Below are 24,045 nucleotides of genomic sequence, written 5' to 3' on the forward strand. Positions count from 1 at the left end.
TCCCCTGGATGGGAGGTGAACTCATAGAGATGCACCTCTGAACTCTGGGTCTTCACTGACCAAGGACAACAACTGTGAGTGGGGTGCGGTGGAGGGACAGGGGAGTGGTGTGTTAAAGGGACATTTGTTTGTCAGACTTTCATACCACAAGGTGAGAGACTGAGGAAAAGGACACTCCCCTGTGTACTCTGGTGTGGGTGTTTTGTTCATGGCCATCTGTTTCTGAATCATGTTTGTCGTGTTTTCCCCAATTAATGCTGGGTTCCTTTACCCTTTTATTAAAAGTTTTCTTTTCCATACACAGACTCAGTGCTTGCAAGAGGGGAAGTACTGCCTCTTAGAGGCGCCCTGGGGGTGGTGTGTAATTGTCCCAGGTCACTGGGTGGGGGCTCAAGCCAGTTTTGTGTTGTACTGTCGAAAAGGAACCCCTAGATACTGAACCCGGCCCTTGTTGCTGCCAATTCCAACAGGCAGAAGGGTTTCACATAGAAACAACCTTATTGAAATGAAACGTTTGATAATGTCAAAACATTTCAGTTTGATCACGTCATACATAATATATGAAAGTCAAAATGAGAAAATTGAACTGAAATGATAACGTTAAAACAAAAAGTAAAAATCAAAATGAAACTGAATGAAAATGACAAAAATCAAATAAAACGCTTCATTTCAATTGCAAAATGTTTCAAAACTTTTCTGTTAAAAATTTCATCAAAATCGACGCATTCCCACAACACATTTCAGTTCGGATGGGACAGCGTTTTCCAATAGAAAACTGTTCAGCTGAAAATGTTTTGATCAGCTCTGGAAATTACTCTGGACAAACACAACCCTTAAAGCAAACAACATCCATGGAGCTGAACGGTTCTCTAACCAATCTTCCCTGATGTCCAGCACAACTGGAAAACGGTTAGAAACTCCACTTACCACTTGGCAGCTCTCTGCCAAGCACAGCTGCAACGTTACCGATGGCGAGTCGGAGCTTAGCAATGAACTGCAGGTTTTCAATGCTGGTGAGAGTGACAGAGCTGGGAGCAGACAGATCTGCAGTGGAGAACAAGTGCTCTGAATTCTGGCTGGCGTCTTCTTGAAAGGAGGAATACATAAAATCCTGTTCAAGAGAGAGAATTTTTAAAAATGTACAGTAGTGAACAGACAGTACCCCTGTGGTAAAGGGGATGCAGTTGGTTGGGCAGGTTTTTTTTAGTGACTCAACTTTTCCCTTCTCCCCGCACCACACAGCAGACATTAACTTTAAAGGCTACAAAAAATAAAATTGTTCTGGTCATTTTGAAACAATGCCACTGATTAAAAATAACAGCCTGGGGGTAAGAGCTCCTGTCTCTCTCCCGTCCACTTCTCCCCACCCTGGTTTCTATCCCCCCACATCTTTTGCCCCTCTCTGCGAGCCTAAGGGTAAAATTTTCCAAAGTGCCAACGTGATTTAGGAGCCAAAAGTCACTGAACATCTATGAGACTTAGACTCCTAAGTGACTTAGGCACCGCTGAATTTTCCCCTAAGTCTCATAAAGTCAGTGAGATTTAGGCTCCTAAGTACCAAAGTTATTTCTGAAAATGGGAGAACTGGCCATTAATTGTATGTTTCTCCATTTCTGGGTGCCCAACGTGAGATACCTGGGTCTGACTTGTACAAGTGCTGAGTATTCACAGCTGCAACTGAGGTCAATGGGAGCTGTGCTATGAACACATAAAAGGCTATAAAAATTCTAAGTACTCTGCTTGTCAGCCCTGGGGATCTCAAATCGGGCACCCAAAATTAGTGGAGACGTCTGACAATTTGGCAGAAATCTCTCTGTGTCTCAGTGCAACAGCTGTAAAATGGGCATAATAATATCACCTATTCTCACAGGGGCATTGTGAAGATGAATTCATTAACGTTTGTGAGGCACTCTGATACTCTAGCGAGAGCACCGTAGAATTAATACTTCTGAATTCGGTGCAGGGTCTGGGTGGTGTGCAGAGAATAAGGCGGGGGCACACAAGTTTGTACAGCATCTGGTACAATGCGGGGTAAATGGCCCATAACTAGTACTCCTAGGCGCTACAAAAATACAAATACATAAATAAATATTGAGTAACTTCATATACTGATTGAGGCAGGCATTCTGTGGAAAAAATAGTATCTGGTTATGTAACTTCAGACTGTATTGTAAAGCATATGCCAGAGCAAAAGTGAAGACTGCACAGGTAACCTTAATTTTAGCATTTCCTAACACTGGAGTACTTGACTTTGCAACCTTAACTATTCTTTTAACATAGTTATTATGGATGTAATAAAATGTCTACGTTTCTCCACAGACTCTTCATGGGACTCACCTCAAAGCAGCACACTACCATGAAATAGAAATCATTGCGACTGCTTTGATTTAATGATAATACTTCCTCCATCCTGGAGAGATACCCTTCCAGGTGTTCCTTCACATCGTCTAGTCTAGGAGGAAATGGACATAAGTTATAAAACTGAATATACCCAACGTGGATCTGTGAGTGAAACACAGTTAATATAGCCACTGGAAGAACTAGAACCAACCTGCACCGAAGCAGCATTTTCAAAAGGGAGGACTTGACAGTAGGACTCGGATCCATGCATTCTTCAAAGGGCGACAAGTCACTCGTTGGTTTGTACACTGAAAACAAAGAGTAGAATGGATTACTTTTTTTTTTCTGAGCACAAGACCAGATCCCTCACTGGTGTGAACCCCCCCATAGCTACACTGGAGTCAAAGGGTCAGACCCCCAGCTGGTGTGAATTGCCCTAAAAGCTCCAACACCAGAAGGCAAATAAAAAAACCTCGTATTTATTGTTTGGGTTTTTATCTCATGATTTTAAAGTCACTGTCATGAGTTTTGGGGCCTGACTCGGGATATCTGAACAACTGGGATTGGCAGGATCGAGCCGTTTCTGTGTTACACACATCACTCACCCTTTCTAACCCCTTGATGTTCTGCGTTAGAAGGTTTGCAAGCCACGAACTTAATCAGTTGTTCGATGATCTCTGCAGATGGAGGGATTTTGTCCCCAAAACAGTAACTACTGACAAACTCCACAAAGAAGGAGTTGCACTTCCTCCTGAATTTGTTGTGATTTGCAACTGCCTCCCTAGGGCGAGAAAAAGATTTTTTTTTTTTAAATGTTACTATTTTAATATATAAGGTAGCAAACAAAATGAGAATGGCTGGAAGCTGAAGTTACATATATTGAGACTGGAACAAAGGCAAAAATTGTAACCTTGAGGATGATTAACCATTGGAGCAAGTTACCAAGGGAAGTGGTGGTTTTGCCATCATCTGAAATCTTTAAATCAAGACTGAATATGTTTCTAAAAGATCTGCTATAGCTCAAGCCAAAGTTATGTGCATGATGTAGACATCACTGGGTGAGATTCTCTGGCCTCATGACCTAATGGCACCTTCTGGCCTTAAAAATCTATGAATCTTCAAATCTCTCTGTGCTGAAACATGCACATAGCTCCACTACTCTTGCTAAGTTAAGAGGACTTGAGTGTGTACTGAGGGTAGACTTGATCCTGTAAAGTCAATAATAATTCTGCCCGATATGAATTATTCCACATTCTGGGCAAAACAACTTTATTCACTGGGAGTTAATGTTGCCAAATTCTATCACACATTTCAGCCCTTCTCCCAGGAACGTCAGCCCAAAGCTAATCACCCAGTCCCCAGGGAGACAGTCCATTCTAAACAAGAGCCCAAGGCAGACAGCAAATTCTCCTGCTGCTCACACAACTCTCCCTACCCAAAACTCTGCATTATCGCAAAATAACAACACACATTGTCTTCCCTAGAATTGAAACCTGCTCGCATGCTGTGAAAAAACAGTGTGTGTAACAGCCCTACCTGGTGACAGCTGCCATAATGACACAATTCCAGAAAAATGCTTAAAAAATCATTTATGGCTCCTAAAAATGTATCTAAAAATAATTACCTAAAATCAGAAGAAGCTGACCCCTGACACTGGAGCCCTGGGCTCAAACCTCCAACGCGTGCTGGGTGAAGGTAAGATGGGGAGCACAGAGGGGTCACTTGCAGGTTTCTGAACCTGGGACCACCATAGCTTAGGGCTGCCTGTGAACGGATCAGCTGGCTATGAGTCTAAGGGCTGGATGTTCTGCAGCCAGCCGCCTGTCCCCCATACATGGCCTCTGCACCAGCCGCAAGGACAGGCTTGACACAGAACTCGCCACAGATACACAGGTGCTGACTTTTGTTTTTGACAGTAGGTGCCCCACCCCCATGCTGGGTGCCCCACCCCCACTCTGTCCCTCCCCCAAGGCTCCTCCCCTACTCTGCCCCTCCAGAGGCCCTGCCCCTACTCTGCCTCTTCCTGCCCCCTGAATGCCTCCCACTCCCTCTTTTCTGCCTCTGCCCCCGAGGCTCCCCCTCAACCCTGCTGCCGCTCGCTCCTCTTCACCCCCTCCCCCAAGGCCCCCCCTGCTCACTCCTCTCCGCCCCCTCCCCAAGGCTCCACCCACCTGCCCACCACTCACTCCTCTCTGCCCCCACTCCCGAGCACCTCTTGCCTGCTGCTTGGTCCTTTCTGCCCCCTCCTGCCTTAAGGGTGAGTGAGGAGAGTTGAGGGTGAAAAGGAGCAAGTGGCGGGAGCCACTGAAGCCATGGCCAGCCCCAGGGGCCACCGCACAGCTGATCAATGGCCAGCCCCGTGGGTACTGAGCACCCCCAATTTTTTTCTGGGGGTGCTTGAGCCCCAGAGCACCCACAGAGTCAGTGCCTATGCACAGATACCATTTTCAAAAGCATGATTTTTAATGGGACCTAGGTTCCTAAATCCTAAAGCCACATTGGAAAATGCTACTCTCCATCAGCTCTATGCGGGGAGATGCACCCGCTTTCAGTCCCCTTTGTGCCACCAGAGCCCCCTTTTATAATCTGCAACTTCAGATATTTACAATCCCAGGCCCCCAGTCCTGAAAAGGGATCAGTGTGTGCAGACCCTGCATGCACGAAGTCCCATTAAAGTCATTGTTTACGGACAGACCTATCTCGGGAAATCCTTCAGCAGAACAAGGAGCTATGTCCGGTACCAGTCTTGGAGAGGGAGCAGCCCGTTTTTCTAAGAGCTCAAAGAAACGTAGTGGAGGGGTGTGGAAGAAAAGCAACCGTTCCGGCCACGCTGTCAGTAACAGAGATTAGCAGGAATATTACTGCTAAACAAGTGTCCCAAATCACAGAGTCAGGCAACTGTGCAGTACCTGGTGATCTGGGAGGCGGTGGGAATATAATCCTTGGGGACGCTCTCCTTGCAGATCTTGCACTGCCTGATGTTCCACTCCCGGATGCACTGTGTGCAGAAAATGTGACCACAGGGCAGCTCAGCTGGGTCAGTGATCTCGTTCTGGCAGCTTTTGCACTCGTTCACGCCCTTCCTGAAAGACACCACGAAAGCAAGATGCAATTCACGGGATCTGATTCTCCGCTGCCTTGTGCCTTACAGAGTTAATAAATAAATAATAATAAAGCCTTGCATAGCTGGGCCCAAGCTCCACGGCAATATACATAAGTCCGATTGCACAGGGTGGCTGGCTTCTTTCAATAAAGCAGGTCCTGCTCCCCTCTGCCAGAACAGGTGCTTTCAGTTTGGCCAATTACAATGCAGAACAGCACCTGGGGATATATAGGATCAGGGAGAATCAGAGAGGGAGGAAGTCCCTGAAGGAGGCTGCAGGAGGTTCCTGGGGAAAGGCTGAAGGCAGAGAAGCAGCAGAAGGGTTCCTTGGCTGACCTCCCCAAGCCAGAGAGCCAGGGCCAGAAAGGACTGAAGGCAAGGGGAGCAGCAGAGGGGATTACCTGCTGACATCACCACCCAGAAGAACTGGAAAAAGTTAGCGTAATAGGAGGAGTGATGGATGCTCCCCTGGTGAGGATGATCTCCCAGCAGAGAGGCTGGGGGAGTGGGGGTAGGCATTGCCACTGGGAAGAGCAGGGTTGTACTCCAGCTGGAAGGGCTGGGGTGGTTTTCCTGGGAGAAGGACAGGAGAGGACTGACAAAGGGCTGTGGTGTGGTGGAAGATGCCAGAGAGTGGTATGTCCTGCTGCTGTCTTGTGATTTTAAGGACTATAGGTGCTGCGGGTTATAAATGGACAATGTTTTGGGACTCTTGTTCTGGGTTCTTTGCAGTAGTTTTTTGTAATAAGTTGGCCAGAAGGAGGAGTATTTTTTGAGGCAAGAGAGTCTGTTGGGGAGGCCTAAGGGGCCCGAGAGGAGAAGTGGGACATTAGTCCTGGTATGAAGGTGCCCAGCCGCAAGGGGGTGCTCAGGGGAGGGGGAATCGTTCAGACCTATGGTACATAATGCAAAATGTTTTCCATATGTGTGGGTACAGCACTGAACGCTGAGTTACATGGTACATGGAAATAAAAATATTGTCAGGAAATAAACTAATTTGCAAGCATAATTAATAGACACATTGCCTGCTAAAAATGCTCTTGCTGAAAATTTACCCACAATGGTCTTTTTTGCTTGTTTGCTCGACTTACACAAGGTAGACGGTAGCAGCATTGTTGCTGCATCTCTTCAGCACTTTTGTCACAACTTCAAAAATCTTTGCTGGTTTATGGTCTTCAATTTTGTACAGTAACTACAGAAAATAAAGCACAGTGAATGTCATTACATTCTAAGTGACAAAAGAAGTGTTAAAAAAGTTACATTTGCAAAAGCAAGCACTCAAAAGTTAGGATATGCCAGCATCAAGGTTGCCCATTCAACCTTAACTCTGCCCCTTTAGCGCATGCATTCTGATAGTCTTGTACAACATCACATAGGAAGTCTGGGGCAGAGCCCAGATTAGATCCCAAGTCTTCTGAGTCCCAGCCCAGAGCCTTAAACATTCTCCCTCGTTCACTGTTCATCCTGTGCACTGAATGAGCCAGGAGTCTGACAGAACACATGGCACATGATCATGTAATTAAAGACTGTATCATAATGCAGAAGCACAGGGGGGCTGAATTAAGGTTACAAAGGTTTTCAGAAACACCTGGGGCCAAACTTTGAAAACTTGAGTGCCTGATGTTACACACACGTCTCCATTGCTGGGCACACCAGCTGAGAAAGGATGGTCAAAGCATGTTGTTGACGGAAAACTGGGTTATTGACTAACAAAAGCTTTAATGGATGTGTTCCTGCAAAAACTTGTTTTTTGTCGGAAAACCAAAACTCTGAAACACGGAAATTATATTTTACACTACAATACCCACATATTTTGTATAGTCTAATACCAAAATATTAAGAATCAAAACATTTGAATCAACCCAAAACTAATTTTTCTTTGTGGAAATTTAGAAATTTTCAGTTTTTGTTCCAATTGGGAATTAAGCCAAATTTCCAAATCCCTGTATCCTTTTGCCAAACAGATTTTCTGTCCTGTGTAAGGCTCTAATTCTGGGCTGAGGATTGCAGGGGACCTGGGTGTAGTATCACTGTGTAACAGGGGCAGGAGACGGTATGTAGGGGAGCTGTGCAGAATCAGTGCAGCTTGGGCCACCTGCAGGCTACCTCCTGATCTCTTGTGGGGACACCATGTCTCATGTGGGTGAAGGTGGGGGTGGTTGAATCCTCTGAGGACAGGAATCCTCTCTAGAGCTGGGTGGATAATGGATTTTTCGGTTCACTCACAATTCCAAAAAAAATGGAGCCGGGGGGCGGAAACTAGCTTCATGTCAAATTTGTTTAGTATCGAACAAAATATTTTGGAGAAAGCCGAAACATTGTTTTGATTCCAACCATTTTTAATTTTTTAAAATTGTATTAAAAACTAAAATTAAAGGAACTTTTGAAATGGAAAAGTCATTTCGAACCAAAAAATGGAAATGTTTTGATTTTTTCCCCGATTTTTTTCTTTGTAGTTTTTTTTCTGACTGAAACTATTGAGATATAAAGTAGTATATGTTATAAACCGCTATAAGCCATTTGGCCTCGTATAAATGCAGTGTGCTTGACATGAGTACGTGAGTTGCGTTTTGGCAACTGAAGCGAGGATTTAAGGTTATGAGTGGTCAAGGATTGTCTGCGCAAAACAACTGTGTCATGTCCATAGGAGGAAATGGAATGTCCTGTATTATGGAGGCTTGCCAGGAACGGTCTTCCTGGAGTTATTGGTACAAGGCTTTAAACAGACAAAGAGCCAATGACGCAACAGATGGACTGGTCTATAAATAGTTGCCTGACATATCTGAAATTTGGAATCAGACATCGATCCAGAGCCCTGATAAAGAAGAGATGTGTAGTGCCAGGCTCCCCATGCCTCATGACTGGAGCAGACCTTGACTGGCCATTAGGACTTTGCTTTAATCTTCACACTCTGGTGTAATATGAAAGGGGTGTGAACATGGAGTGAGTGTGGAGTTATATTGTAATCAATACAACTATTTAGAGTATTATATACCAACACTGTATCTGGTATCTGCCTGCTCCCCCATCCGTATCAGAGCCTAACAAAACAATCTGACAAAACCAACATCAATTCAGGAAGCATTTTGGTATTGCCAAATCTGCATTTTTCTCCAAAAAAACTTTTGGATGAAAAAGTTCTTCTAGCGATCCTCCTTCCCTACTCTGCTGGGGCCTTAGTGCTGTAGCCTCTTGTTCCATGCGGTTTCAAAGGGGCAGCGGGGAGCTATTTTATACACCTACATTCCAGAGGAAGACAAACTGCTTCACAACGAGCTTTAGCAGCTTCTCGTTCATGTTGGTTTCATCATGTAGCAGGTGATCGATGAGCAGGTAGACAATGTTGGTGCAATTCCACTGGTGTCTGAAAAAGAGACAGAATTGCCTCACTGAGAGTAGCTGCGCCTTGTCTGCTGGGAAAAATAATTCTTCCCCACATCTTTGGACAAAAGCAGCCACCTGGAGATAGGAACTGAACATGTAAACAGGTCCTTTGGCTCACAATCCCCTCAGGCTAGGTGTGATGGCTTACAGTCAGGGACACCCTTTACCCGCTGCTCAGAGCGGTTTACAAAAGGAAGGGGAAGTGGATACAATGGGGAAATCAAAGGGAAAAAAACTTTGTCCTTTCCTCTGCTGTCTGTGTAACGCTTGGAAAGACTTGGTGGGATTATGGCCCAAGGTTTTTAAGTGGATTTGTTGATAGAACAAGCTCTAAAGAAAGGACCATAACAGGACTAATACCTGGGGTTTTAATAGGAACGTAGGACTGGAAGGGACAACTTGGGCCGTGGAATCCAGTCTTTGCTATCACTGGCAACCCCGTCAGATAATCCTGTTCATAAACTTATCAAGCTTCATCTTCAAACCAGTTAGGGTGTTTGCTCCCCTCCCGTCCCTCATCCTACTGGGGGCTCTTCCAGAGCCTCCCTGCCTCTGATGGTTAGAAACCTTCTTCTTATTTCCAGCCTAAATTCAGCCATGGCCAGTTTGTCCCCATTTGTTCTTGTGCCAACACTGTCATTTAGCTTCAATAGCTCTTCTCCCTCCCTGGCATTTACAGCCACCCTTCCGCCTCCCAATGTATTTATAGTGAGCAATCCCGATCCCCGCACAGCCTTCCTTGTGTTAGGCTCAACAAGCCAAGCTCCTTTAGTTTCCTGTCCTCAGGCTCTCCATTCCCCTGAGCATCTTCTTCTCTGTTCCTGGTCCAGTTTCATTCTCCTTCCCCACCTGGGGAAGCCGCTCTCCAATGCATACATTCAATTCTACAATATTAAAATGCAAGTTTCCAAAGGCAGGATTTGTGCCAGCAAAGCAAGCAGCCAGCTGTGGGCAGGTGACATAAAATACTGGACCTTTAGTGACAAGATGGCTCTGATCCTTCATGGACTGGTGCTCTGACCCATTATTACATGTGTAAAACATTCCCGGTGGTGTGAGAGGAGAAGTCTGATCTAGCAGACACTTACACGCAGTCTGCACAGATGTAAATAGCATCACAAAGGGCCAGATGTGAAAGTGGGCCGATATGGGCTGGTACAGCGTACCGGTAAGAAGTGGCCACTGGTACCGGTCTATACACAGCCTCAGTGCTGCTGGACTGTACCAGCAGGGTCGCTGATAGGGTGGGGGGAATGGCGGGCAGGGCCACCAACAGGGGGGAGCAAAAGGGGCAACTGCCCCAGGCCCCGAGATTTAAAAGACCCGGGGCTCCTGGCTGCCGCACTGAAGAGCTGGCTGAAGGAGTCTGGTCCCCAGCTCTGCCCCTTCCACCCGAGGCCCCACCCCTTCTGGGGGGTCCCAGAGCCACCCCCTGCACTGCGTACTGTAACTTTCATCCCTGCAAAGGGCCCAGAAGGGGGACATCAAGGACTAGTGAAGGGATCTAGGATGTTTCCTTTACCATTTGAACTAACAGAGTGTAACAGGACCTCCTGGCTCCTCCTTCTGTTCTGTTCTACAAACTACTCAAAGACCCTTCTGCTGGTCCAACAGGTTGTGCAAATGAATTCCCACCATCTTCATAATATATACAGCTCCCGGAACAAGCAAGGGAGAGCAATCTCTCTCTCGCCTGACTGCCTGCTTCCTTCTTTTCCAATTCCTTCCTGTGCCTGTTTGTGGGCTCGGCCTGATGACTTAATTAGCCTTTCTGCCCTGCCCCACCCACAAATCAGGCGCAGCCCTGCTTAATCAGCTCCATTCTGCCTTGCTTGATTGGAGCTGCCGGGAAGAGATTGCTGACTCAGCCTTTCTCGTCTGTCACACAGAGTAACACAGTGGCAAAGTAATGGGCTTTTATCTGCTATGTAGACCAGCCACTAATGGGGTCACAGCAAACACTGAGTCACCATGTGGAACATGGAAGGTTTTCCCCCACCCCGTGGAAAATTATGACTTCTCATTGAGAAAACAAAACGCATTTTTTCCCCAGTAACTGAAGGTTCTGGTTTAAAAAAAAATCAAAACATTTTTTGATTTCCAGCTGAAAACTGCTGGAAAATTTTTAGTTTTCAAGTTTTTCTACATGCATTTGGAAAATTCTGAGAAAATCTGACACTGTCTGCAAAAAATATTGTTTAAAGGAAAACCCATCTTTCTGTCTGGGGGAAAAAAGTTTTCATAGAAAAGTTTTGACTGTTATAGGCTTTAAAAATGTTTATATTCTTTAAAATACACAGTTTTTTGGGAGAAGGGGTAAAACTTACAATACGCTGTTCAATAATTCCTCTTTGTTACAGTAAAGTCTCATCTGGTAGTCATCCGATGTGATCAGCTCCACAGTGTGCTTAATGGACTTGATCCTTTTCAGCCAGCTCAGGCAGGCGTTGAATGGCAGAAGCTCCTTCTCTGTGGGCTGCAGCTGCTTCAGGATGACGCTCACGGCATCAAGAGCTACAAACTAAAATGACATTTAAAAACAAATCCCATGAGTTTCTGAGCTAGCCATTGTGTTCTGGGGTGAGGGGCAAAGAGGAGAGAAAACAACAGGGCAGGAGTATTGCTCGCTGAAGACCTGAAGCAACAGAACTGGAGCAGGTTACGAAGGAAGGACTGGTGGCTGCACACACACATATAGATACACACACACACACAGAGGCACACCCATAGATACATGCACACACACACGCAAGATGTGCTCATCAGCCGGGACTGAGCTCTGGTGATTCGGCATCAGTGGCAAAGACTCCCACCACCTGAGCTAAAGGGATAACTCCATTAAATGCAAGACAGGAACAGGAGTCGAGATACAGTCACAACTACTGCGCCACCGTGTTACTCATCCCGCTGCCGAGGCAAAGGAACAAGGAAAGGAGGGAGAGAAATCCCACATTTGTTTCCAAGCAGTGCAGATTGTAACAGTGCCACAGAATATCATTCCCCCTCCCCTTCAGGACCTAAGTGCTCTGAGTCGAGGATCTTGTCACCTTATCAAGTTTTAAGCCTGATCTAACTCCCCATGAAATCAATCCATCTTCCCACTGACATCAATGAGAGTTGGGGCCAGCCTTTAACCACCATGGTATTAAATTGGTTCAGGCTGCCTTGGATTTAATCTGCTTTGGCTTGTTAATGTGAACCGGTCCATAGCAGGTATAAGCCATTTTTAAAGAATGGTTAAAACTGGTTTGGATAATGCAGCTCCTGGTCCAGTGTAAACAGCACTTGCATCAGACAAAACCAGCTGGCTTAAAATTGTAGTGACCACCTCCTAATGCCAAGGACATTATATTATACAAAGCACGTGGCTTAGCAGCAGCACTGCTGAGAAGGATCTGGGAGTTGTGGTGGATGTGATGTTAAAATATAACCATGTATATCATGTTGCTACCACTGTTATATAATTGCTACAAATATTACACAAAGTATATCATGTAAGGCGTGAATGGAAAAGTTATGATTTCCTGAATATGATTATCCTATTTGTATGCATGTGTCATTGTTATATCTGTTATTATGAATATTGACTATGTACCAGTATTTCAAATGTGTTTGCTCCTGGGGTGACACCCACCAGGTAACAGGTTTCAGAGTGGTAGCCGTGTTAGTCTGTATCAGCAAAAAGAACGAGAAGTACTCATGGCACCTTAGAGACTACCAAATGTATTTGAGCATAAGCTTTCGTGGGCTAAAACCCATTGGATGCATGCAGTGGAAAATACAGTAGGAAGATAGATATATACACACAGAGAACATGAAAAAATGGGTGTTGCCATACACACTATAAGAAGAGTGATCAATTAAGGTGAGCTATTATCAGCAGGAGAAAAAAAACCTTTTTCAGTGATAATCATGATGGCCCATTTCCAACAGTTGACAAGAAGGTGAGAGTAACAGTGGGGGGCCGGGGGAGGGAAATAGTTTTACTTTGTGTAATGACCCATCCACTCCCAGTTTTTATTCAAGCCTAATTTAATGGTGTCCAGTTTGCAAATTAATTCCAATTCAGCAGTCTCTCGCTGGAGTCTGTTTCTTAAGTTTTTTTGTTGTAATATTGCAACTCTTAGGTCTGTAATCAAGTGACCAGGGAGACTGAAGTGATCTCGGACTGGTTTTTGAATGTTATAATTCAATAATAAGGTTAGGTAGTAATTACCACCAGGTAGTTTACATCCAGTCAGCACGCATGTTGTGAATGGGCTATTCAAGTTGATGGCCCATTTAGTAAAACAATGGGTCATTGAAGAAGCTTATCTCCACCTGATGGGCTTTCCTGGGGACGTTTTAGCCAGAATATGAATAATGGCTCTTGCTATGACTCATCGAAGCATGCAGGGGCATGTGACGAGCAATGTGACCCTAAACTCCATCTTGTGCCTGTACTTTTCCACAAACTATGCTGGGAGCTTTGGTTGGGACAATGAGTTTCCCTCCACATGGCAGAAGCTATAAAAGGCCCTGGAAATATCTCCATTTTCCTCTTTCCTGCTCTGATCTCTGGACTAAGGACTTATATTAAAAGGAGCATTCTAACCAATGGATTGAGGACCTTCCAATCTTTTGGATGCCACCAGAGACTTAACAAGCCAGCAGTTTATTCCATCACTGCTTCAAATCTGATACAAGAACTTTGCAATGTGTGTATGTATTTGATTCCTTTGATCATTTTAACTCTCACCTCTTTCTTTTCCCTTATAAATGAATCTTTAGCTATTAGATACTAAAGGATTGGCAACAGCATGAATATTGGGTAAGATCTGACTATACATTGACCTGGGTATGTGACTGGTCCTTTGGGATCAGAAGAACCCTTTGGTTGATGAAACTGGTTTTAAATAACCACTCATCATTACCTCTAGTGTTTTGGTGATGAAACAAGGACTGGTATACCTAAGCAGACTGCATTTCTGACTTCGTTAACCAGTATGGTGAGACAGAAGTTTACTTTTGTTAGAGATGTGGTATATCTTATGGAAGAATAACCACCGGTTTGGGGTGAGTCTGCCCCATTTCTCAGCAGTTTGTCCTGAATTTGGTATTCTCAGCTGTGACCCACTGAGACACAGTGACAAGAGATTACAACCTCAACATGAGTCAACAATGCAATGGTATTGCAAAAAAAAGCAAATGCAATTCTGGGTTGCATTAACAGAGGCAGAGCATGCAAGTCATGGGAGGTGACAGTACCGCTCTCCTCGGTGCTGGTTAGGCCTCAGCTGGAGTTCTGTGTATAGGATGTAGAGAAACTGGAAAGGATCCAGAGGTGAGCGACAAAGATGATCAGTGGGATGGAATGCAAACCATACGAACAAAGGCCGAAGGAACTGGGTATGTTTAGTTTGGAAAAGAGAAGATTAAGAGGGGACATGATAGTGGTCTTCAAACACTTGAAAGTCTGCTATAAAAATATGGAGAAAATTTGTTCTTTCTTGTCACAGAACAAGAGGCAGATCGAGAGACAATGGGTTCAAATTACAGCATGGCAGTTTAGGATTAAATCTCAGGAAAATCTTCCTAACTGTAAGAACAGCAAGACAAAGGAACAAACTGTCTAGGGAGGTCGTGGAAGCTCCTTCACTGGAGGCTTTCAAAAGGAAGCTGGAGCCATCTGTTTTGGATGATTTAGACACAACAAATCCTGCATCTTGGCAGGGGGCTAGACTAGATGACCCTTGTGGTCCCTTCTAACCCTATGGCTCTACAGATTCTGAGATTGGAAGCAGGGAAATACATGGAAGATTCTTCGAATTAGAGATTCTAAGGCCAGAAGGAACCACTGTGATCACCTAGTCTGACCTCCTGCATAACACAGGCCATAGGATCTTGCTGAATTCATTCCTGTTTGAACCACAGCAGATGTTTTAGAAAAATGTCCAATCTTGACCAACTCACCCCTTAGCTTTCTTTTTTTAAATTAAGTAGATTGAGCTCTGTGAGTCTGTCACCATAAGGCAGGTTTTCTAATCATTAATCATTCTCATGGCTCTTCTCTGAACTCTCTCCAATTTATCAACATCCCTCTGGACTTGTGGGCACCAGAACTGGACACAGTATTCCAGCAGCAGCCACCCCAGTGCCAAATATAAAGGTAATGAAACCTCCCCACTCCTACTGGAGTTTTCCCTATTTATGCATCCCAGGATCGCATTAGCCCTTTTGGCCACAGTGTCTCAATGGGAGCTCTTGATCAACTGATTAACCACCATGACCCCCAGTCTTTTTCAGAGTCATTGCCTCCCGTGATAGTCCCCCATCCCATAAGTGTAGCCAAAAATCTTTGTTCCCATACATATACATTTAGCCATATTAAAATGCATATTGTTTTCTTCTACTGAGCTTACCAAGCGATCTAGATTGCTCTATATCAGTGACTGTTCCCTTCATTATTTACCATTCCCGCAATCTTTGTGTTCACTGAAAACTTTATCAGTGATGATTTTATGTTTTCTTCCAGACCATCAATAAAAATTTTAAATAGCATAGGGCCTAAAACCAGTCCCTGTGGGATCCAGTAGAAACACACCCTCTCAATGATGATTCCCATTTACAATTACAGGTTGAAAAGAGCAACAATGAAACACTGTTCAGGTAACCTCGCTCACCATTTTAGTTGTGTCTTCTTTATAAACTTTCTGCAGCTCATTGGCTACAGTCTCCTCATTCTTTACTAAATTGATGAACAGCTGATAATTCTCTTGTAGGTAGAAATATTCAATGTGCAGCCAAATCAGGGAAAACTCCACATCACCATGTGCCAAAGAGGTGCAGAGCCGTTTCGCACCAGTTACGAGAACATTAGACAAAATCTGGTGATAAAATAAAAAGTATTATTTCAACTCATCATCAACCACAAGAATAGAGATTGACCCATAGAATTAAGTTCTCTGTTGCTGCCATGTTTAATGAAAGATGTATGAAATTTTCATCATCACTAATTCTAACCCAAGTCAAAAAAACGACGTTAAAATGCAGTTAAAGTTGAGAGCACTTAGCAGTAATTTAAGAGCAAATACAGGGTTTCTGTAAAGTGCATTTATCAAAATACAGAACAGTTGGACAGGAAGTGATTTTATTTTTGGCAGAAAATTTTGACTGTTAAAAATCAAAACCAAAAACTTTTTTCCAAAATAACTCAGGCAAGACCTTTTTGATATGAAAAAAAAATCGACAAAAAATTGAAATGTTTTAAAGGAAATCAGACAATTTCTGCATTAGCTGGGGATCTGGCCCATTGAGTCCAATGTTCTTGTGGCTGATTGACACCAGCTGGGGATTTGCTCGCATTGACTCCAATGGAGACAGGGCCGATTTACACCAGTTGGGGATCTGGCGGTAAGGTTTTTATTTTTTCTGCATTAAGTCTAATATGTCTACTATACCGTTGGTAATCTCACCCCAACCATCCAGACTGATAATGTTTAAAAGTGCTTTTCTGCAGAAACCCGTTTACCTCATAAACCTGAACATCTTGCCCCGGAAAAGCCATCCTCACAAAATCACTGGCATAATGCTGAACCATTTCTGGATTATTGCCCTCTGGCACTGGCATGTTCAAGACAGAGCTTTGAAACATCACAGCAGAGTCCACAGTAGGGTCCTTTGGATAACCTAGGATGTCACAGAATGAACAAAGGAGGGGGGCTTATTCAATTATAGCAGATCACTATAAATATTGTTTGTTAATTATTAATATACAAGTGAAAGGGGGCAAGAGTATAAGCATGGTGGGGCAATGGGAATCCTGTTTTTCTCCATTATAAATGGCTACTTGTTAGAATTATGATGCAGAGTTCTAGGTCATTCTAGTTGGGTAGGGAGGTTCTAGGTTATTCTAGCTGGGTGGGGAGAGGAGCAATTGACTACCTTTCCAAGGAATGAAGGACTGGGCTTACAAAGGACAAGAAGGCTCAGACAGTCCTACAGGGCAATCTTCAACGAGGAACTCTTCCTGCTCCCACCAACAAGACTCCTCTAAGCAGCAGAAGATTAAGCACAGACCCTACTGATCTGCAAGTGTGAGACCCAGGCTGAGAGTACCTAGATCCCCAGATCTATCTACAGATTTCTTTCCCAAGTCACTGATTTCCAGGATACCGTCCGCCATCTGGTAAGAGTGACCTACATTCTTTGATCCTTGCATTTGGCTGAATTAAAAGTAGAGCTGGTCAGAAAACTTGATTTTTGTTCCATGAAAAATTTTGACATTGTGCATTTTTTTTGTCACAAATCATGACAAAAAGACAAATTCTGAAAATTTTCACAAAATTAACTTATGATTTTTTTTGTTTGGGTCAATCAAAATTATTAATTTTGATAAATTTGCAATGGTTTATTTTGATTTGACCATTTTTATTTAATTTTACATGTATAAAATAAACTTCAAAAAAATATCCTTTAGAAACAAAAAAACGAAACTTTGTGAAAATGTTGAAACACGATGTCTTGACATTTTCTGAACATTTCTTCCCAATTTGTTTTCTAACAAAATTTCATCTAAATCAACAAAATATGATGAAAAGTTTCAGTTTTCTCAAAATGGCATTTTCTGATGCCAAACTGTTTTGACTAAAATTTTTGAACCAAATTTAGTTAAGCACTACCAAGACTCCAAGTGATGCGGATTCCACCCCATACCTAGGTGAACTGGGCCAATGACTCCTCCCTGTTAATTTCCCTCCCTGTTATAAATGTACTACTTATTTCCTGTGTGAATTTCAGAGTAACAGCCGTGTTAGTCTGTATTCGCAAAAAGAAAAGGAGTATGTGGCAGTACTCCTTTTCTTTCTGTGTGAATTTGTCTCCACTCAGCTCCTACCCAGTGGATCTCATTCAGCTTCTCTCTGTTAGATCACAGAGCTCTCTATTATGAGACATCTCCTCCCCATGTAGCTCTTCTATAAACCTGATCTGGATTTACCCTGGCAAAAGCAAGAGGAGAATTGGGTCCCGTATTTTCTTCCACTGCAATTAATTTTAATAGATGCAGAAAGTGTGAAGTTACCTTTCACCCGACGGACTGTCTCCCATATCTCATCCAGGCGAGCTTTCAGAACCCAGCTGAAAGGAAAGCAGCACTGTGTGGACCTGCTGGGGTCTTCGCTCATTGATAACACAGATATCTTAACATCAGGGGCCCTTTAGTGTTTAAAACAAACAAACATATCATATATATATATATTTACACACACACATATCCATATAATCTTGCTAAGTTCTCAGCCTCAGTGACTTCATGTGGCAGTAGATTCCAGAGGATAATTACGTGTTGAGTGAAAAAAACATTTCCTTTGACTGGTTTTGAATTTGCTGCCTTTCAATTTCATCAATTGTCCCCTTTGTAAAAGGATGGTCTCCCGCTTCAGGGGCCATAGGCCTGGGGCCAGCCAGCCTATTCGTCAATCAGACCTGGCTAGGAAGGGGTTAAGTGTTCTCTCTCTTGTGGTCCCTTCTAACTCTATGGCTCTATGATTCCAACACTTCCTTCTGGTCTTATAATTTATGGATCTATAAATAAATAAGAAGAACAATAACAACAACTATAATAATGATGCACTTAAAAGCTGGCACAAATGACTTTGCCTGTAATTCTGTTCCCACAGTTGTCTGACTAAATTTCTGCCTTCTGATCCAGCGAGTTCCATACATTTCCAATACAGTGAGTTCCATGGCTTAAACTTCTATACGTCTGTTGCCTTCCCACTTCACTATGCATCTACTCGTCTAATGAACGCACTCTCCACCATCCCAGACTCTCTCACTGCTCTCATTGCTATGGCACTGTACCTTTGCTGATCTGGAGAGAGGTTGGTTTTCTCAATCCTGAATAGAGATTGGTCAGGAATTTTCTGATTAAACATTATTTCATCTGAAAATCATGACTCATTGAAACCGAAACAGTTTGCAGGAAAAGGGTCGGTTTCACCAAGCCTCTTGATTTGAGCAATTTTTGGAAAAAAGTTTCAAAACCATTAAAACATCCTGTTTTGACATTTTTTGGGGGGAAAAAACAACAGTTTTGGTTTATAATTTGAAATGACTTTCCACTTAGCAATTGTAGTTAATTTATACTAAAAAAATGTAAAACCCTTTTTTAAAAATTTTAAAAATTTTAAAAATTCAATTTTACGATGGAGCCAAGATTATTTTCAGACTATCAGTTTGTGAAAATTTTCAAGATTTCAACTTTTTATTCCAATTCAGGATGGGGAAAAAATGTTGAAACCTCAAAAACTCTTGCAGTATGGGAACAGTGTTTCCCACTCAGATCTAATCCTGAGAGTCTGAGCTTTCCTAGTAGTTTCTTACTTGCTGGTATACTTAATCTTCAGAAATGATTCATCTTTGAACATCTGGAGCCAGAGGTCAGAGAAAGGAGTCTCCTGAGAGATATGATCCAAGTTGTTGTTTGCATCAATTACTGCTAGAATTTGAGCAAACATGTTTGCCACAATGTCTTCCAAATGAATCCAGACAACATGCCTTTAAAAACAAGGAAAAACATGTCTTATAAAATAATTCTTTCAATTCCCCCCCTCAACCAGCTCATTCTGTGTGTCTGTAACATGAGGGTTGCTTTGCAGGGCTGAGCCCTAAGATACAACTATGTAAATATCCAACAATCAAAATAAGGCATAGTCATCCACACAGGACAAAACAGGGAGCAAATATAGCATTGGCTGGGTGATGTCTCTCAAGCAGACTGGGAGTCAGCTGTCTGCAGTGACTGAATACCATAAATATGAATTTCCAAAACTTTCAGGTTATCTGTAGGGTTCGGCACATTTCATACAGCTGATCAATTTTGTTCTTGTTCTTTGTTCTTGTTACAAACAAGACCCTTTAACTGTCCAATGACCTAAGATTTTGTTGCCAATACCCTGATTAATTCTGATTTTTAAAACATATGCTAGTCTTCTATATAAGTACTTATATCACCTCATCACTGTTGTACCCGAGCCCCATAAAGGAATACTTTAAGTGACGTGATACAAACATATCACTTCTTGTTGGTATTCCAAAAATTTGAGCTATTTGAAATTCAAATGGCCAACATCATGCAACTATACAAGAACATACGTTACCTGAATGAGGTTCCTTCAAGTATGAACTCGCTAGACAGAGCTTTGCGGAAAATCCACTCTTTAGGCTTATGGCTCACCTTCTCTCGTTCTTGTAAAAGGTTACAAATTCTCCTTTTCAACACTTCCATAAAATGACAGGCAACTAGCCATAAAAGAAAAAGAAATCACTTATCCCACAACAGGGCTGGTCAACATTTTCTTAATGGAAAACTGTTTTCTACTAAATGAAAAGTAGGGTAGAAAGTCTCTGCTTTCCTCAAATTTTTGATTTTTTTTGTCAGAAAGCCCCAAACCTGAAAAATTTCAGCCGAGAGCCAAAAATGTTTTGGATTTCAGCAGTTTTGGGCCAAAATTTTTTGGGTTTTCAGATGTTTGGTTTCTGGAAAAAAAATTGAAAATTTCCATGGGGGAGGGGAGAAAAACATTTTCCAAGCAGTGCATCTAAAAGCATTTCCTATTTGTCTTCTTTGAAACAGTTCCTTTGGCCTAAGCAAGCTGACCTGCCAACTGAAATCAAGAAACTCTGAGATAAAGGGTTCATGGAAAAAAGTGAGCTGTAAGACCTGAGGGTTCCATGTGTCTCTCAGGTCTGGTCTACACTAGGGGTTTACATTGGCATAGCTACGTCTCTCAAGCAGGTGAAAAATCCACACCCCTCACAGATGTAGATATACCTACCTAATCCCCAGTGTAGACAGCATTAGGTCAATGGACAAAATTTTGCATTGCCCTAGCTACTGCCTCTCAGTGAGCTGGATTACCTGCACTGATGGTAGACGCCCATCTGTGCAGATAGTGTCACTAAAGCTCTACAGCGGGGTAACTGTGCTGTTGCAGAGTTTTAAGTGTAGACATACCCTCACTTTTTCCAGTTACTCTGGTGTAGATCTGTAGTTACACTGTTGAATTCAGTGCAGTTACTTCCATGTTGTACTAATGTAACCAAGAGCAGAATCCACCCCCGGCCGGGCTAGAAACTGAAGCAGTCCACTGGTATTTAAAAGTACAGCTGGTTAGAACTTCTTTTCCCTCCATGGAAGATTTTGACTTTTTAGCAAAAAAAATAAATAAAAAAATCTAAAATGAAAAATGTTGATTCTGAAATGCCACCCTGGTGCCTCATGGGAGTTATCGTTTGTGTGCCTGTGACCGAGAGCTGGCTGCAGCACCCTGATCACTGACATCACGGCAGCACAGAAAAGGCTGAAGGCTCGGCTTGGAGCAATTAAACACTTTCGGCTGGGCAATTACAAACCCCTGGGTGGTAACTGCTGGACTGATGAAAATCACCAGTAATGGGGAGGATATAAAGGGGAGGAACAAGAAGAGGGTGTGCTGTGCAGAGGAGAGAGGCCTCGCAAAGTCTCCTCCTGCAGTGTCCCTGTGTCATGTACTGTTTTCTGGAGAACTGAAGGTTAAAGGTACATACAGTGAAAGGGAAACAAGTTGGGTGTGCTAATGACTGAGGGATCACGGAAACAGGCTAGGCAGCGTGGCACACCGGGCAGCTGAAGAAGCGCTCCGCAACACATGGGGGCTTGTCCAGGGTTTTATCCCTCTTGACTTGAGAAAAGGAGACTCAAGGAGTGACCAGTGCTTGGGCAGGAGGATCCAGATGCCAGGGAGGAAATGTAGTTGAGCAGCAGACAGAGAAGCAGAAGACCCTGCTGGCAGGCACTTCTTGGCTGGCAGACAGAGCAGCGGCAGACGTTACAGCAGTTTATTAAAAAGTGGTCTCGGGTACAGCAACAGCTCCTCTGGAGGCGGGTGAGTTCCAGTGAGAGAACTGGAAATCGTGCAGTGGGCCTGGGAGATGACCCTAATATGGTTTTGTTGATGTTTGAGCTGCTGGCTACCAGCACTGGATGGGACAAGGGAGTCTGGGCTCTATGGTGAGCCGCTTGTCTGACCGACCAGGCTCAGCTGGCTTATATGGCCCTGAGCGAGCACCAAGCTAAAGGCTGTGATACTGGCAAAAATATAGAGCAGCCAGATGGCATGGCGGGATACATCCCAGGACATTTGGGATAGGCAGGACAGACAGACCCTGATGAACTCTTAAACACAAAAAAGAAGCTTACAAGAAGTGGAAGACTGGACAAATGACCAGGGAGGAGTATAAAAATATTGCTCAGGCATGCAGGAGTGAAATCAGGAAGGCCAAATCACACTTGGAGTTGCAGCTAGCAAGGGATGTTAAGAGTAACAAGAAGGGTTTCTACAGGTATGCTAGCAACGAGAAGAAAGTCAAGGAAAGTGTGGGCCCCTTACTGAACGGCGGACGCAACATAGTGATAGAGGATGTGGAAAAAGCTAATGTACTCAATGCTTTTTTTGCCTCTGTCTTCACAAACAAGGTCAGCTCCCAGACTACTGCACTGAGGAGCACAGTATGGGGAGGAGGTGACCAGCCCTCTGTGGAGAAGGAAGTGGTTCAGGACTATTTAGAAAAGCTGGACGAGCACAAGTCCATGGGGCCGGATGTGCTGCATCCAAGGGTGCTAAAGGAGCTGGCGGATGTGATTGCAGAGCCATTGGCCATTATCTTTGAAAACTCATGGAGGTCCCGGACGACTGGAAAAGGGCTAATGTAGTGCCCATCTTTAAAAAAGGGAAGAAGGAGGATCGGGGAGACTCTGGCCAGTCAGCCTTACCTCAGTCCCTGGAAAAATCATGGAGCAGGTCCTCAAGGAATCCATTTTGAAGCACTTGTAAGAGAGGAAGGTGATCAGGAACAGTCAACATGGATTCACAAAGGGTAAGTCATACCTGACCAACCTGATTGCCTTCTATGATGAGATATGGGGAAAGTGGTGGACGTGATATATCTTGACTTTAGCAAAGCTTTTTGATATGGTCTCCCATGGTATTCTTGCCAGCGAGTTAAAAAAATATGGATTGGATGAATGGACTATAAGGTGGATAGAAAGCTGGCTAGATCGTCGGGCTGAACGGGTAGTGATCAATGGCTCAATGTCTAGTTGGCAGGTGGTATCAAGCGGAGTGCCCCAGGGGTCGGTTCTGGGGCCAGTTTTGTTCAACATCTTCATTAATGATCTGGATGATGGGATGGATTGCACCCTCAGCAAGTTCACAGATGACACTAAACTGGGGGGACAGGTAGATACACTGGAGGGTAGGGATAGGGTCCAGAGTGACCTAAACAAATTGGAGGAGTGGGCCAAAAGAAATCTGATGAGGTTCAACAAGGGAAGTGCAGAATCCTGCACTTAGGATGGAAGAATCCCATGCACTGATACAGACTGGGGACTGACTGGCTAAGCGGAAGTTCTGCAGAAAAGGACCTGGGGATTACAGTGGATGAGAAGCTGGATATGAGTCAGCAGTGTGCTCTTGTTGCCAAGAAGGTAATGGCATTTTGGGCTGCACTAGTAGGAGCATTGCCAGCAGATCGAAGGAAGTGATTATTCCCCTCTATTCAGCCCTGGTGAGGTTACATCTGGAGTACTGAGACCAGTTTTGGGGTCTCCCCACTACAGAAAAGATGTGGACAAACTAAGAGAATCCAGCGGAGGGCAACGAGAATGATTAGGGGGCTGAGGCACATGAATTATGAGGAGGGTCTGAGGGAACTGGACTTATTTAGTCTGCAGAAGAGAAGAGTGAGGGGGGATTTGAAAGCAGTCTTCAATTACCTGAAGGGGGGTCCCAAAGAAGAGGGAACTAGGCTGTTCTCAGTGGTGGCAGATAACAGAACAAGGAGCAATGGTCTCAAGTTGCAGTGGGGGAGGTTTAGGTTGGATATTAGGAAACACTATTTCACTAGAAGGGTGGTGAAGCACTGGAATGCGTTACCTAGGGAGGTGGGGGAATCTCCAACCTTAGAGGTTTTTAAGGCCTGGCTTTACAAAGCCCTGGCTGGGATAATTTAGTTGGGGTTGGTCCTGCTTTGAGCAGGGGGTTGGACGAAATAACTTCCTGAGATCTCTTCCAGCCCTAATCTTCTATGATTCTATCACACGTGCCCTATAGCTCTGTTCTTCTCTATGAACCAGATGACATCTCTCATGATGCACCATGGTGTCCTCACTTTCATGGTACTACTGCAGCCACAGT

General features: G+C 43.8%; 1 protein-coding gene across 3 annotated transcripts in view; it reads right to left on the bottom strand.

Moving 5' to 3' along the window:
• The window catches only part of LOC125637905 (E3 ubiquitin-protein ligase rnf213-alpha), a 174,646-nt gene that overhangs the window by 39,170 nt on the left and 111,431 nt on the right, over positions 1 to 24,045 (bottom strand). For all 3 annotated transcript variants that reach the window (XM_048852965.2, XM_048852963.2, XM_048852966.2), the window contains 13 exons: positions 19,969 to 20,110; positions 19,193 to 19,366; positions 17,889 to 18,022; positions 16,338 to 16,495; positions 15,490 to 15,693; positions 11,155 to 11,348; positions 8,687 to 8,807; positions 6,535 to 6,635; positions 5,250 to 5,423; positions 2,946 to 3,121; positions 2,552 to 2,648; positions 2,338 to 2,452; positions 928 to 1,111 (listed from right to left, as the gene is read on the bottom strand). In XM_048852965.2, the coding sequence (XP_048708922.2) occupies positions 928 to 1,111; positions 2,338 to 2,452; positions 2,552 to 2,648; positions 2,946 to 3,121; positions 5,250 to 5,423; positions 6,535 to 6,635; positions 8,687 to 8,807; positions 11,155 to 11,348; positions 15,490 to 15,693; positions 16,338 to 16,495; positions 17,889 to 18,022; positions 19,193 to 19,366; positions 19,969 to 20,110 (1,974 nt within the window). The remainder of the gene's footprint in view (positions 1 to 927; positions 1,112 to 2,337; positions 2,453 to 2,551; positions 2,649 to 2,945; positions 3,122 to 5,249; positions 5,424 to 6,534; positions 6,636 to 8,686; positions 8,808 to 11,154; positions 11,349 to 15,489; positions 15,694 to 16,337; positions 16,496 to 17,888; positions 18,023 to 19,192; positions 19,367 to 19,968; positions 20,111 to 24,045) is intronic.

Source organism: Caretta caretta, chromosome 6, assembly GCF_965140235.1.
Source record: "Caretta caretta isolate rCarCar2 chromosome 6, rCarCar1.hap1, whole genome shotgun sequence".
Classification (NCBI taxonomy): Eukaryota; Metazoa; Chordata; order Testudines; family Cheloniidae; genus Caretta; species Caretta caretta.